General features: G+C 48.8%; 1 protein-coding gene across 1 annotated transcript; it reads right to left on the bottom strand.

Annotated features, from left to right (window-relative positions):
- Nucleotides 1–444: 444 nt before the first annotated feature.
- On the bottom strand, nt 445–2716 carry LOC148217940 (uncharacterized). The gene is made up of 2 exons (XM_088158398.1): nt 2621–2716; nt 445–2272 (listed from the first exon to the last, which is right to left on the bottom strand). The coding sequence occupies exon 2, from the start codon at nt 2260–2262 to the stop codon at nt 1606–1608; it is 657 nt and encodes a 218-aa protein (XP_088014524.1). The 5' UTR covers nt 2263–2272; nt 2621–2716; the 3' UTR covers nt 445–1605.
- Between the last annotated feature and the right edge of the window lie 9974 nt (nt 2717–12690).

The raw sequence follows: 12690 nt of genomic DNA, 5'->3' as shown, positions 1-12690 counted from the left end.
CACCAGCAAGGTCACCACAATGTCCAGGGGCAGCTGGACACGGTGACATGGCACCTGGGGTACTTGGTAGACGCTGTTAACAGGGACATGATGGTGACACATGTGGGACATGGCGACAGGGGTTCCCCAGAGCTGCCCAGGCCCTCGGGGACATCGTGGTGGCCTTGGGGACCTCGGTGGAGGGACACAAGGAGGTGATGCGAAAGCTGGAGGCGGCCCGGGATGCAGGGACAGGGTGGGGACAATGGGGGCGGCACTGTCACCCCAAGGGACACTGGGAACCTTGGTGCCTTGCCTTGGGGACATCAGGGCCACCCTGAGGTCGCCTGTCCTGTTTTGGGTCACTACGATGTCCCTGCAGTGTCCCCACGTGACCGCAGTTTATCCCCCTGAATTGTTAAAAACCGGAATAATCACGGACAAAGGCGCTGTAACTAATTAAAGTTACAAAGTGGTGTGTTTATTCACCGGCACGGGAGTCACCTCCCAAAGGCGTGACCGCCCCGAACAAGGTTCTTTGCCCTCTATTTATTGCCCCAGATCTTACATACAATACATGTGCATAACCCCAGCACCTCCCATCCCCATCCCATATTAAAATGAGCCCATTCGTCCTTCACGTGTGCGCAGTTCTTCTCTTGAATTGGGTCGGTCTCGAAATGGGTCAGTGGTCTCAAAGGATGAAGTCAGGAGAGTCTTCATCAGGTCTCAGTGACCCTCTGGCACGATCCAAGGCCTCGTGCTTCATGATTAACGGTTTATTATTTTATGTTCTTCTATACTTAAGTTCATAATAGCAGATAATTATACCAATTAGCTCTTGCCTAAGCATCAAGTAATTACCTACCTAACTCACATCTTGGCCATGGAAACTCCTTCTACCCTTAGCAAAAATCTTTACTCTTTAAAGCCATGATTCAACTCTCCATGTCTGTGCCCCACCATGTTTTTGTCCCTCCGTATCCACACCCATGTCTCAGTTCAGTGTCTTTATTTTCAACTGTGTTACTTGTTTTAAAAGGATGAAGAGAAATGAAAAGCAAATCGAGGCCAAAAGAAAAGGATTGCCTTGTCTGTGTGACCTGAGGTCCTCTGTGCTTGAGTGGGAGGGAAAAATATTTTTTGGAGGAATTTCCACCCCACTGTCTCCAAAATCTTGATTTTTGCCTCAGTTCATCACCATTTGGCTGCGGAAGACAATCTTGGGCAATAGGAAATGAAAATCCTGGAATCAGTGAGGTTGGAAAAGATCTCCAAGATTGTTCAGCATTCCTGGATGCCACCAGGAGATAGGATTGAACGCAGAAGATTTTCTGGGGATCAAAGTCAACAAATCTGCTCTCCTCAAGGAATTCCCAATGTCAGTTTGAGCCCTGATAGACGTTCCTGCTCCTACATTCATCCAGGTGCCCACAGGGAGACAGGATGATGCAGAGTCCCCCCAGCCAGATGACTTCCCAACAGGGATCACCAGGACCACGGATCACCAGGGCTGTGCCCAACGGGGGTCACTGGGGATCATCCAACACCGATCCTCCCACGGGGGATGGAGCTGGAGCAGAGCACGAAGCTCTTCCCACACTCGGGGCACTCACAGGGCTTCCCTTAGTGGAGCCTCCGTTGGTGTCGGGTCAAGTGAGAGCTCTTGGAGAAGCTCTTCCCACACTCAGGACACTCGTAGGGCCTCTCCCCAGTGTGGATGCGCCGGTGGACAGTGAGGATGTCGTTGCGATTGAATCCCTTCCCGCAGTGGGGGCAGCGGAAGGGCCTCTCCTCTGTGTGAATCCGCTCATGTAAAAGGACATGGGAGCTGGTCTGAAACCTCTTCCCACACTTGGGACACTCGTAGGGCCTCTCCCCAGTGTGGATGCGCTGGTGCCTTCTCAGGTGAGAACTGTGCCCAAAGCTCTTCCCACATTCCAAGCAGGTGTAGGGCCGTTCCCCTGTGTGGATCACCTGGTGTTGCATCAGATGAAAAATGGTCCTGAAACTCTTCCCACATTTCCCACACTCGTAGGGCTTCTCCCCAGTGTGGATCCTCTGGTGCCGGATCAGCTGGGAGCTGTAGTTGAAACTCTTCCCACATTCCAAGCACTTGTGGGGCTTCTCCCCTCCATGAGGCTTCTCCACCAGCTCTGAGCTCTGCCTGGATCTCCGGCCGCCTTCCCGGCTCAGGGAGGGTCTTTCCTCCTCACAGCTCCCTGGGCTGGGTTTGCAGCCCCTCCTCGAGAGGGATCTCTGGGGCTTTTCTGCCTCCTCCATCTGCGCACACCTGGGGAATGAAAAATCCTGGTTTAGGGGGAAAGCAAGAAGAGAGCTCCATAAACTGGGTGTTCCTCCTTGCCCAAGTTCATCTCTGGTAGTCATTGAGCATCTTGTGTCTGTAATAACCTCACAAACACCAAGATTCCCACCCAAAATCCTCCCAACTTTAAGACACGGATCAAATCTCCCCAAATAACAAGCTTCAGCCAAAATCCCCTCCAAAATTTTGCAGGTTTAAAAGTAAAACCAGTGAGAGACTCCAAGTCAGAAATACAATTTGATAGGAAAAATGATAAGAGAAAAAAAATACATGCAATAGTACAAAAGAAAACAACTGACAGAATCAGAATACAACCTGACACCCCGCTAGTTAGGCTGGTGGTGGCAGTTCAGATGAAGTGGTCTTGTTGTAGTAGTGATGCTGTAGAAAGGTCTGGTAGCTCTTGTCCTCTGGAAACCAGTGGGTGAGGGCTGCCTTGGTGTTCCAAAGCTCAGATTTTATCTAGGTAGGAAAGGCTTGGCTCCTCCCCCTGGCTGGAGCATCTCCCAATGGGATGATGGAATTTTATCAGTCATGCAGGGGCACTCAATGGCCCATTAACAGAAGATATCTCCCTGGAGGAAGGATGGGTTGTGGAAAAGATAAAGAACACTGCCCTACCTGGTTTTAACAGATGGCCCATTAGCAGAGGATATCTCCCACAGAGACAAGGATCACTGCTCTACCTGTTTTTTTCCAACTCTTTTTGTTCTTTTGTTTCTTCCCTGGACCTCTCACTGGTTACTTCATGTTTGCTGCTGATTTCCTCTCCCTTTTGAAGATGAAAATGGTAAAAGTGTCTTTGACCTGCCTTGCTGGATATTGTGAAGAGGAACAGTCACCTGCTGCAAGTGGAAGTGTCACAGGTGGAGCAGAGTTCTGTGAGTGCTGTATCAAACCAGACCTCGTCAGACCTGCCAGAACAACTGGTCCATGCTGCCCTTCACTGCTCTGCCTGTTCCACACAGCGCCGGGCGCTGCCTGAGCCCAGCACCCCCCGGCAATTGCAGGCCCGGCAGTGGCCCCCGGCCCCCAGGAGGCTGCGGGACGCCCCGGCCGCTGCCCGGCCCCGTGGAGCTGCCGGCCCTGCCCGCCGGGGGGGCCGCGTTTGGACACTGCGGCAGGACAGGCACCGGCTCTGGGATACGGGCTGGCCACGGCAGCCACAGCACAAGGAGCAGCAGCACGAAGGAACAGCTGGGAAATGGGCATTGGACGTGCAAGGATCGAGATTAGCTTTTAAGCATTTTCCTTGGGTCACTGCAGAAAGGAATGATTTAGCAGAAAGCTCAGCAGCTGTCAGAGGATGAGCACCCCCAGGCACTGAGGGGGCTGCAGGAGGGGCAGAAGAAGCCCCTGGAGCACTTGGTCACAAAGGCACAGCAGGGGAATGCAAGAAGGGAGGAGGAAAAGGCCAAGGGGAAGGCAAAGGCCATGGCAGAGTTTCTACAGCCCCTGAGGGATGAACCCCAGGGCCCAAGGGGGCCCCAGCACCCAGGGGCTCTCACATCCTTACACCATCTTCAACCAGGTGCCCTCCTCACACTGACACCATTCAGGAATTGATGGCAAAGATGCTTTCTGGGGATGCCCACTGACACAGGATGGTAAACTGGATTTTGCCTTTGAGTGGGAACAAGAGATAGAAGGGAAAATGGGAAAGACATGGACGGTGCTTCTGCAGGGATGCACGGAAGCACCAGCCTTATTGGGGCAAGCCTTGCAGAAAATATCACAAGAATTTACCCCACCCACCCCAGGGATTGGGTTAATGCAGGATGTGGATGACTTGCTGCAATCAGGAGGACAAGAAGTTGTAGAAGAAGCCTCTGTGAAATGGCTGAATGTTCAGGCTAAAAAGCATCTTTGAGTATTTGAAATAAAAGAGGAAATGGTGGAGAAAAGGGTTAAATATTTGGGACATATTTTGACTGAAGGTTTGTGGTGTATTGACCCAGAGAGGGACCAGGGAATCTCAGAAGTGATCCAGGACTAAAAAGCAGGTGCAAGAATTCTGAGGATTAATAGGAAACTGCAGGACCTGGATTGAAGATTCTCTGCTCTAGCCACAACATTGTATGACTTTTTAAACCCAAATATCCTCTGTATTGTGGTATGGACAGGAGAAAAGGAAAAAACCTGAGAAAATGAAAAATAACAAAATGATTGGACCACCAGCTACGTCTCCTCCAGACCGAGAAAAAGAAATTTGAATTCTATGTGTGTTGTAAGTGTACATTATATTATTGAGTTTTTGCAAATATTAATGCTATATGTTGGAAAACACTGCTGTATGAATATAGTTTATTTTAGTTCTGCGATTAACAAAACTTATAAATAGTTGTGTGATAAATATATTTTTCTTGGAGCATAATGTAAAAATATTTTGTTCATGTAACAAACTTGGAGACTGGTAAAAAAGATAATCAGGAAATTCTTCACATTCCTGGATTATGGGACACCAGAAGCCCAGGGAAGGAAAAAATGATTTACAGGTTGGAGGAGAATGATTCTGAATAATGCATGAAGGTCTATGAATATGCAACATGTTGCTGCATTTAGGAAGTGTTTTCTGAGTCAGTGTGTGCCCTTGGCTGAAGGCCAAGCATCCGGCCATTATAACCTTTGGCCAGAGCCAGGGCAGATATTCAATTCTCTCCCTTGGAATTGATCTTTGCAATTCCTTACCCTGCTAATTCTCCACCTAGTGCGGGCTGGAGATAAGGGATGTATATTTCAAGCAGTCTGTGGCCAGAATCCTGTCTCTTGTGAAATCTCTGCCACAGGAAGCTGGGCTGGCACAGAGCCTGCCTTGGCACTTTGCTGTTCACAGCATCCACCCAGGACTCTGCCTCTCAATTACACTCACACACTGGGCTGCCTGCGATTCCACTGTTGGAAAATATACCAAATTTTAAAAGGTTTTTTTTACCTTCCATTTTACTAGTCAGGCTCGGTTTGCCTTTCTCTCAGGAAAGAAATTTTTAAAGGTTTTTTTAAGGGATGTTGCACCACTCAACAGAGATGAGTTTAACATCTCAACAGACTGGGAATAGCCCAAAAGATTCCCACAAAGAGAACGACATTCAACAAAACATCAAGGAAACATCAGCAAACATCAAGGAACACCCACCCCAGACAGTGCCCCGGCATAGATGGAGACACCTGGTCTGGAAAAGACTGAGAAGGAAATCCAGGATTGGGACCTCATTAACATCACAGGAGGAGAAATCCAGGTCCAATAGGAAACCAAACACTAAGAACTACACAACTTGGAAGCAATAAACACTAAACCAATGGATTTCAATGGATTCAGACTGTAAAATTTCAGGAAAAATCTAGTAAAATTCACATCTCATGGAATGATTTTCTCTGCACACCCGGGCTATGTGTGGATGAAATTATTTCTGTTGCACATCCTGACCAGAATCAAGTAATGCCTTAACTCTCTAACACTGAAGATATTGCTGGAGAGTTTTTTATTGTCCCTGCAGTTTCAGTGACAAGATTACACCATGAGAAAAATTGTTCACATTAATCCTATTTTAGATTGTCAGTTAGGTTTGGGCCAGGGGTGTGACAAGCAATTTTTACTCCTAGGAGAAGAGGCAGAAAAGACTTGATTGCATTGGAATATTTTTCTATATATTTGTGGTGGCTCTTAATGACGGCAGAATTTTGGAATGGATCTTTAGAAGCTCACCTTTAAGTTGCATTTTGCAAACCTAGAAGAGTATTAATGGTGAGGCTTTAACGCATAAACTGTTAATAAAAAATCGTTAAAAAAAATAATAAAGAAAAATAAAGCAGGTTGCGAGGGTGGACGTGTGAATCACCTAAAGGCTTCTCTGGAAGAAAATCCTAGTTCCAGGCAGCCAGGAGAGGAGTTTTAGAAATGCAAATTACCATTGCTCTGGAAAAGTGTGGACAATGCCCAAGGGCCTTCTTGCCAGGGGGAGGAATTTCCCTGAGTCCATCTGCCCCTCACCCCCAGCTCTGCCTGCTTGCACAGATGGAATTTGCACAACTAAAGGCAGAGCCCAGAGTGAGGATATCTGACTGCAACAGAAATTGGTTAAGCTGCAAAGGGAAACAGCAATCGGAGAATATTGAGCAAATTTCATGAAAAAAAGTGTTTGGGGGGGGATCATCCCTCTCCCCAAAGTACTGAGGTGTTTTTGCTAGTCCAGAGAAATCAGTTGGGAATCCAAACATTTTATCATTTCATAAGATAAAAGTGGTCAATTGATGCAGCCCTGGATGGAGGGAGCACCCAAAAAAGGGAAAAAGATGAACGGCCACCAGAACAAATGCTACAACACCATGGACCAGCCCCTGGGATCCCTAACGAATTCATATCAGGACACAGAAAACCCATCCATAATTTGAGTGGCATAATTAGGTTAAAAAGTATCCCTGAAATAATAACCAAGGAGACAGCTCCAGCTCCTGACCTTCCTGCTGACCAAGCCGCTGAAATGAGGAACGAGACATTTCACCATGGGATGGAATCAGATTATCTACTTACAGAAGAAGGAGGAGTTTGTGGAAAATTAAATGACGCAAACGGCTGTTTGCAAACAGATGATAACCGAAAAGTGGTTCAACAGATAGCAAAGGAAATATGAAAATATCTCGTATTCCGGAGAAAGGATGGGAATGGGAGACGTTTTCGTGGTTTTCTGGCAGACCACGGGTTTAACCAATGCTGCTCCTCTTCTGACGTGCTGCAGCAACTCTCAGCTTTTTACCATGCACGACACCTTTCTCCAAAGAGGACACAGGAAAAGAAATTGAGTCAATGGAAATTAAAAGTTTGTAAAGGCAATTCTTGAGAATATGAGAAAAGGCAGGATGGAAAGCAGTAAGATTAATATCATAGTAGGAGTGAATATTAAGAGGGACATGCAGTAGGCGGATCGGGAATTCTGAACCTTCCAAGTACCTCAGCCAGTCGGGAAAGGGACAGGGAGATGCAAACGGGAAAATGAGGATAAAAAGGAGGCGGCGCTTTAGAGACCGCATGGCAAATGCCGCATGGCCTCTCTCTTTGTTCACCAATAAAGTCACTTTTACAGGACTCCTCTGTTTCCTGCGGGCACACAAACCTCTGGCCACCGGAATTTTCCCGCACAGCCCCGGGCACAGGGCAGACACCTCTGTGCCACCCACAGCAACCGGGACGAGCCAGCGCTGCTCCGGCACCGGCTCCTGCCGAGGCCCCAGCGGGAAGGAGACCGCGGGCAGCCGCTCCCGCAGCGCCCTCAGCCCAGCGCCAACACGGGCCGGCACCGGCACAACCAACCCGCCAGAGCCCCCTGCCGCCCCCTCGGCCCGCAGCGAGCCCCGAGCCCCCGCACAACCGAGCGCGGCTCCCACCTGCGCTGGGGCCGCCTCCGAGCTCCGCCGCCGCCTGTGGCTGAGGAATTCGATGGGATGTGTTGCCTTAACCTTTCTGACCACTCCCAGCCCATCTATGCCAGCATTCAAGCCCTGAAAGAAGGTGTGAATAAACTTCGGGTAGATCATGGGTACGACTGGCTGAACTGGCTCTTAGGGCACTGGGGACTCACTGGCTGGGTCAGGAATTTAGTGAAAATAGGTTTGTATGTATTAGGCATCATATTATGCATTGTAGTAGTTATTCCTTGTATTTTACAGTGTGTTAAGAATTTAATTGACAAATCGGTTAAGAGTGTATTTTTAGTTAAAAGAAACGGGGGAGGTGTGGATATGGGTAATGCAAATGAGACTGATAGTACTGCAGATTGAATCAGCAAATGCAGCCTGACAACGAGGATGCCTGGCAAGAGGAAACAGAGACCTGACTGCAAGAGGACTGGATCAAGTCTGGGTTATGGGAAATAAGATTTTACTAAGTCCGCATGTAAAGTTTGTCTATGTGAGAGTTTGTCTATGTAAGGTTTGTCTATGTGATTGCAGTAAAATATTACCAGCCTTCCTGTAAATGGTATATAAGCACATGTAGTGCTCAGTAAAAATTGGATTTTGATCACCATTCAGTGTCCCCGTCTCTCTCTCATCATCAATAGTTCAAGTACTCCCCGTGGGGTCCTGGAAAGAGAATGGTGGCACATCTACTGCCTGCTACCCCCCTCTAGGCAATATTCAACTGTTTCGTTCACAGACTCATCTTCCAGCACTCTTAGTGGGGTCAGCAGAGCCACTTCCCACTGGCGGGGGCAAAGAGCACCCTCTGTGCCTTTGTGGTGGGAGCAGACAGTGTTGTCTCAAAGGAAAGGTCAGAGAGAGACCAAGCTGGACCTCTGCCTCCTGCCCCTCACCCCACAAGGGCAGGAGGGCACAAAACTGAACACTTTTTTTTTGGACCCATCTTTCCCTTGAGCTTGACTAGCTCGAAGGAGAGGATTAGAAGGATTTCTTGAGGATCACTGCCAGTGCACAGCACACATGGCATCCCTCACCCCTTACATCATCATGGCATGGAGGGGTAGGAACCAACAACAGCCCTACCCCACTGCTCCAGAAGCCAAAACCCCCATGCAAGCATTTAGGTATGGCCTTCTTAGAGAACCACATTCCCACCCAAATCTTCCCCTCTGCAGCAGCTCATTCCCACAGGAACTGGCAGAGCAGATGGGCTTTGGACATTGGCTGGCTTCCATTGCAGTCCTTGCCCTGGACCTGGCACGGCAGGAGAAGGGCTCTGGTGAACCTTCTCCTCCTCCCATGTAGGCTCTAACCCAGCTGCCACAACTTCAAGTTCTCAGAGCACTTCTGGGCTCTGAGCAGCGGCCACGGGAGGAGGAGATGCAACTCCAAAGGCAGCAGTTCCCAGGCCCAGCTCCTGCCATCCCAGTGGGGCTGTTTGGTGGTTCAGGAGAGGAAGGGAAGGGCAAGTGCAGGTGGCAGTAGCTCATTTCCGACTGAAAGAGAGAAAGGTAATTTATTAACTTTGAAATCCCTGCATTCAAGCTCTGATCTTAACCTGAAAGAGAAGTAGCACCTGCTCGTGTTAAATTTGGGTGAAGAACAACTGTTACATTTGATATGGTAAGCAGTTCAATTATCTGAGGGAAAATGTACAGCAAAAATTAGCATTCACAGAGAGACAGAAAGCAGCAGGAGTTGGCAAAAGGGAGGAGGAAAAGAAAGCACACCCCAAGTCAGTGTTTCATCCAAATCCAGGATTTTCTGTTTGTAAGGAGTGGGATCCCCCCAGGTCCCTCCCCAGTCCCGCCCCCCAATAAACGGGACCGGGGTGAACTGGGAAGCTTTATTGGGAACACTGGAGCAGCTGTGCTCGGGCAGAATGACAGCGGGGCTGGGTGTGGGACACACAACTCCTCTAAAATCAGTGCGGGGATGTATTGGAGTCAGTAAGTCAAGAGTTTCTCTGAATCCTTCAGAGAGAGATCAGAGTGCAGGTATTGAATTAAAGTCTTTAGATGGGTTGAAATATGTTAAGCCTCTCACACATAAAGCAGAGGTGAAGGTTTAGGTTGTAGCACGAGGGAGCAATAAGTAAGTAAATGGAATAAGTTTTAAGTGCTTTTAGTGAGTAAAAGGTCTTAGAGGCCAGAGAAGTAGAACATGTTCTAGTGAAGGTTGAAAGACATTCTAGTGTTTCCCTCGAGGCTCCAAGAACCTGGCTTCAGACATAATAGAGTTAGAGTTAAGAATATTCCTTACATTTTTCAGTTAGAACAAGACAGGCCATGTCCATAGTTTATATGTAGCCTGGCGTGCTAAGAAACTAGAATTCTAATAGGTTAAGAAGCAGTGGTCAGATTTTGTGTCTTAGCTAGCAGGAAAGTTTCTATAAAAGAACATGCTTTAGGGAGAGCTGGTGCTCTATGCCATGGCTTTATGCCATTGCATTTTGCCACTTGCATTTTGCCATTGCCACTTGCTTTATGCCGTTGCTTTTGCCATTGCATTTAATGCCATCTGCTTTTTGCCATTGCATTGCTTTGTTTTTGCCTTTGAGACTGATGTGCTTCTGCAATAAACAGCTTTACAGTAACTATTAGCTGCTTGGCACATGAAATAAAATAACCCGACAGTTGGGTGCCTGAGAGCACCTGGAGGTTCAAAACCTCACAGTCCTCGAGCTCTGTGAGGACAAAGAAGAGAGGGAGCGCAGATGGGCAGGTCTGTCAGCAGGCGGGTTCCCCTTGGCTGCCCCTCGCCAGGCCTGGGTTGAGCCGGGACCAGCTGAGCCGAGCTCCCCAGGCCCGTGCTGTGCCTGCCCTGCCCGTGTGGAAGCGCCTGCAGCCATCAATAACCATCGATCCCGGCTGCGGCGGGCACTGCGGGCACTGCGCCGCCTCTGCCGCTGCCCCTGCCTGGCTCCACTGCCCCAGCAGGAGGGCTGGAAAAGGAGTGACAACAAGAAAAAAAGAAACTGAAAGAAAAAGAATAATAAGAAGATTTAGAATAAGAATAGGAAAAATAAGAGGAATTAAGAATAAGGAAAACAACTCAACAGTAATAAGAATAAGATTATAAGAGTAAGAACAAGACTATAAGAACATAAGAATAGTAATAGATGTAGAAATAGGAGAACAAGTAGAAGAAGCCCATAAGAAGAAAGAGTTATATTAAGAATTATAATAGGAAGAAGAATAATAAAACTACTAAGTTGAAAAAGAAATAGTGGTAGGAGTAAATGAAATAATCATTTTAAGTATAGACAGAAGAAGAAGAAGAAGAAAAAGAGGAGGAATGGGAAGAAGAAGAAAGAGAAGAGGAAGAGGAGGAAGAAGAAGTAATAGATGTAGTATTAAATAATGGAATTTGTATTAAATAATTATAATGAAAATAAAATTATTATTATAATAATAATTTGTATTAATGTTACCAAGTTAAAATACACATCCACACATCTTCTAGAGTGAAAGCATAGTTTGTGTTGGGAAGGACCTCAGAAATCCTCTACTGAATAAAGAGGCTGAGACCACCCCAGCCCAGCCCTCCTTCACCTGACTGCAGCTTTGGCCTGGGACTTGAGCGGCCTAACAGCACCTGAGGTACCATCAAGGTGACACCATTGATCAATTGCCTCTGGTCTAGGGACAAGGACACGAGACTGAGGCAGGAGAATGTATCCAAAGCAAGGCAAAGCCAGCAGCTGTCCTGAAAATCAGCTTGGGCCAGGCTGGGGCTGGGGGAGGCCGTAGCCCACAGGCTCATCTGCTGAGGCCACGTTTGCACACACTGCCCACAGCCAGCCAGGGAGGAGGAGAGTTCTGGGGCTGTGGGGGAACCTCTGCCCACAGGCACTGAACACCCATCCTCCCTCACACAAACTGGCTCCGCTGGAAAATCCCCACCCCGGGAAGGCCACATCCACGGCACATTGCCGTGAGGGGCAGCTGAGGAGGTGCCAGAATCCATCCAAGAGCCCCAAAGCGCTGCCCAGACTCACTGCTGAGGCCTTGCAGCAGAGCACTGCTCCTGATGCAAAGGGATGCAGCAGAGCCAGAGGCTGCTGCCAGAGCCTGTGTCAGACTTGTCCCTGCCAGGGGAGGAACCTGGGCCTTCCCACCTGCCCCCAGTGTGTATGGACCCCCTGAACTCCGTGTTTGTGGGGGACCCTGAGCACCAAGAAGACAGAGATGTAGAGCATCCACAGGACACTACTGGGATCCATCTCCAAGAGGTCTGTAGATGCTCTCCATCAGAGAGCAGAATTCCATTGGGATCCACAGAGTGGTGAGGTTTTCTACTTAATCTGGATCTGTCACTCTCTCTCCCCCCACCTCTATTCCATTTCTATTTTTCTTTTTTTTTCATTCTCTGTGCCTCTTGTTTACCCTACAGTAAAATCCATACTGCTGACTTTGCCACATATTCTCATTTGCACCCTAATTGAGGCAGAGCCATTTCTGATCATTTTCATCAGTGGATCAGAACAAGGGGCTCGAAGCCCTCCAGGCTGGCTGCTGCTCCATGCCACTTCCAGGGGCTTGCAGCTGAAGGGCTGCTGGGCTGGGCCCTTTGTGACACAGGGCCGTTCTATCGGGTTCCTGGGTGCTGTTGGCCATTCTGTTGTCCTGGTGACATGGCACAGCCCCGCCCTGCAGGGGTATATACGGGGCACAGGGCCCTGCGCTGCCCAGGGCCAGGAGTGCCACTGGCTCAGGAGGAAGCAGCTCCCGGGATCTCTGTGCTCCAGACAGTTGCACATGGAGAAGGAAAAGGTGAATCCCAACTCCAAAGCAGCCAGCCCCATGCCCAGCAGGCTGGAAGAGCAGGCCCTCAGCGGGCAGTGGCTGGGGACAGGCGACAGCTCAGGCCTGCAACCATGCAGCAACCTCAGCAACAGCTGCCATGAGGGATCCCAAGGGGAAGCCTGCATTGAGCAGGAGCTGTCCCCACTGAAACCACCAGAGACCATC

This window comes from Sturnus vulgaris, unplaced genomic scaffold (genome assembly GCF_052056855.1).
Source record: "Sturnus vulgaris isolate bStuVul1 unplaced genomic scaffold, bStuVul1.hap1 Scaffold_198, whole genome shotgun sequence".
NCBI classification, from domain to species: Eukaryota; Metazoa; Chordata; class Aves; order Passeriformes; family Sturnidae; genus Sturnus; species Sturnus vulgaris.
This window is presented reverse-complemented; position numbering and strand designations above follow the sequence as displayed.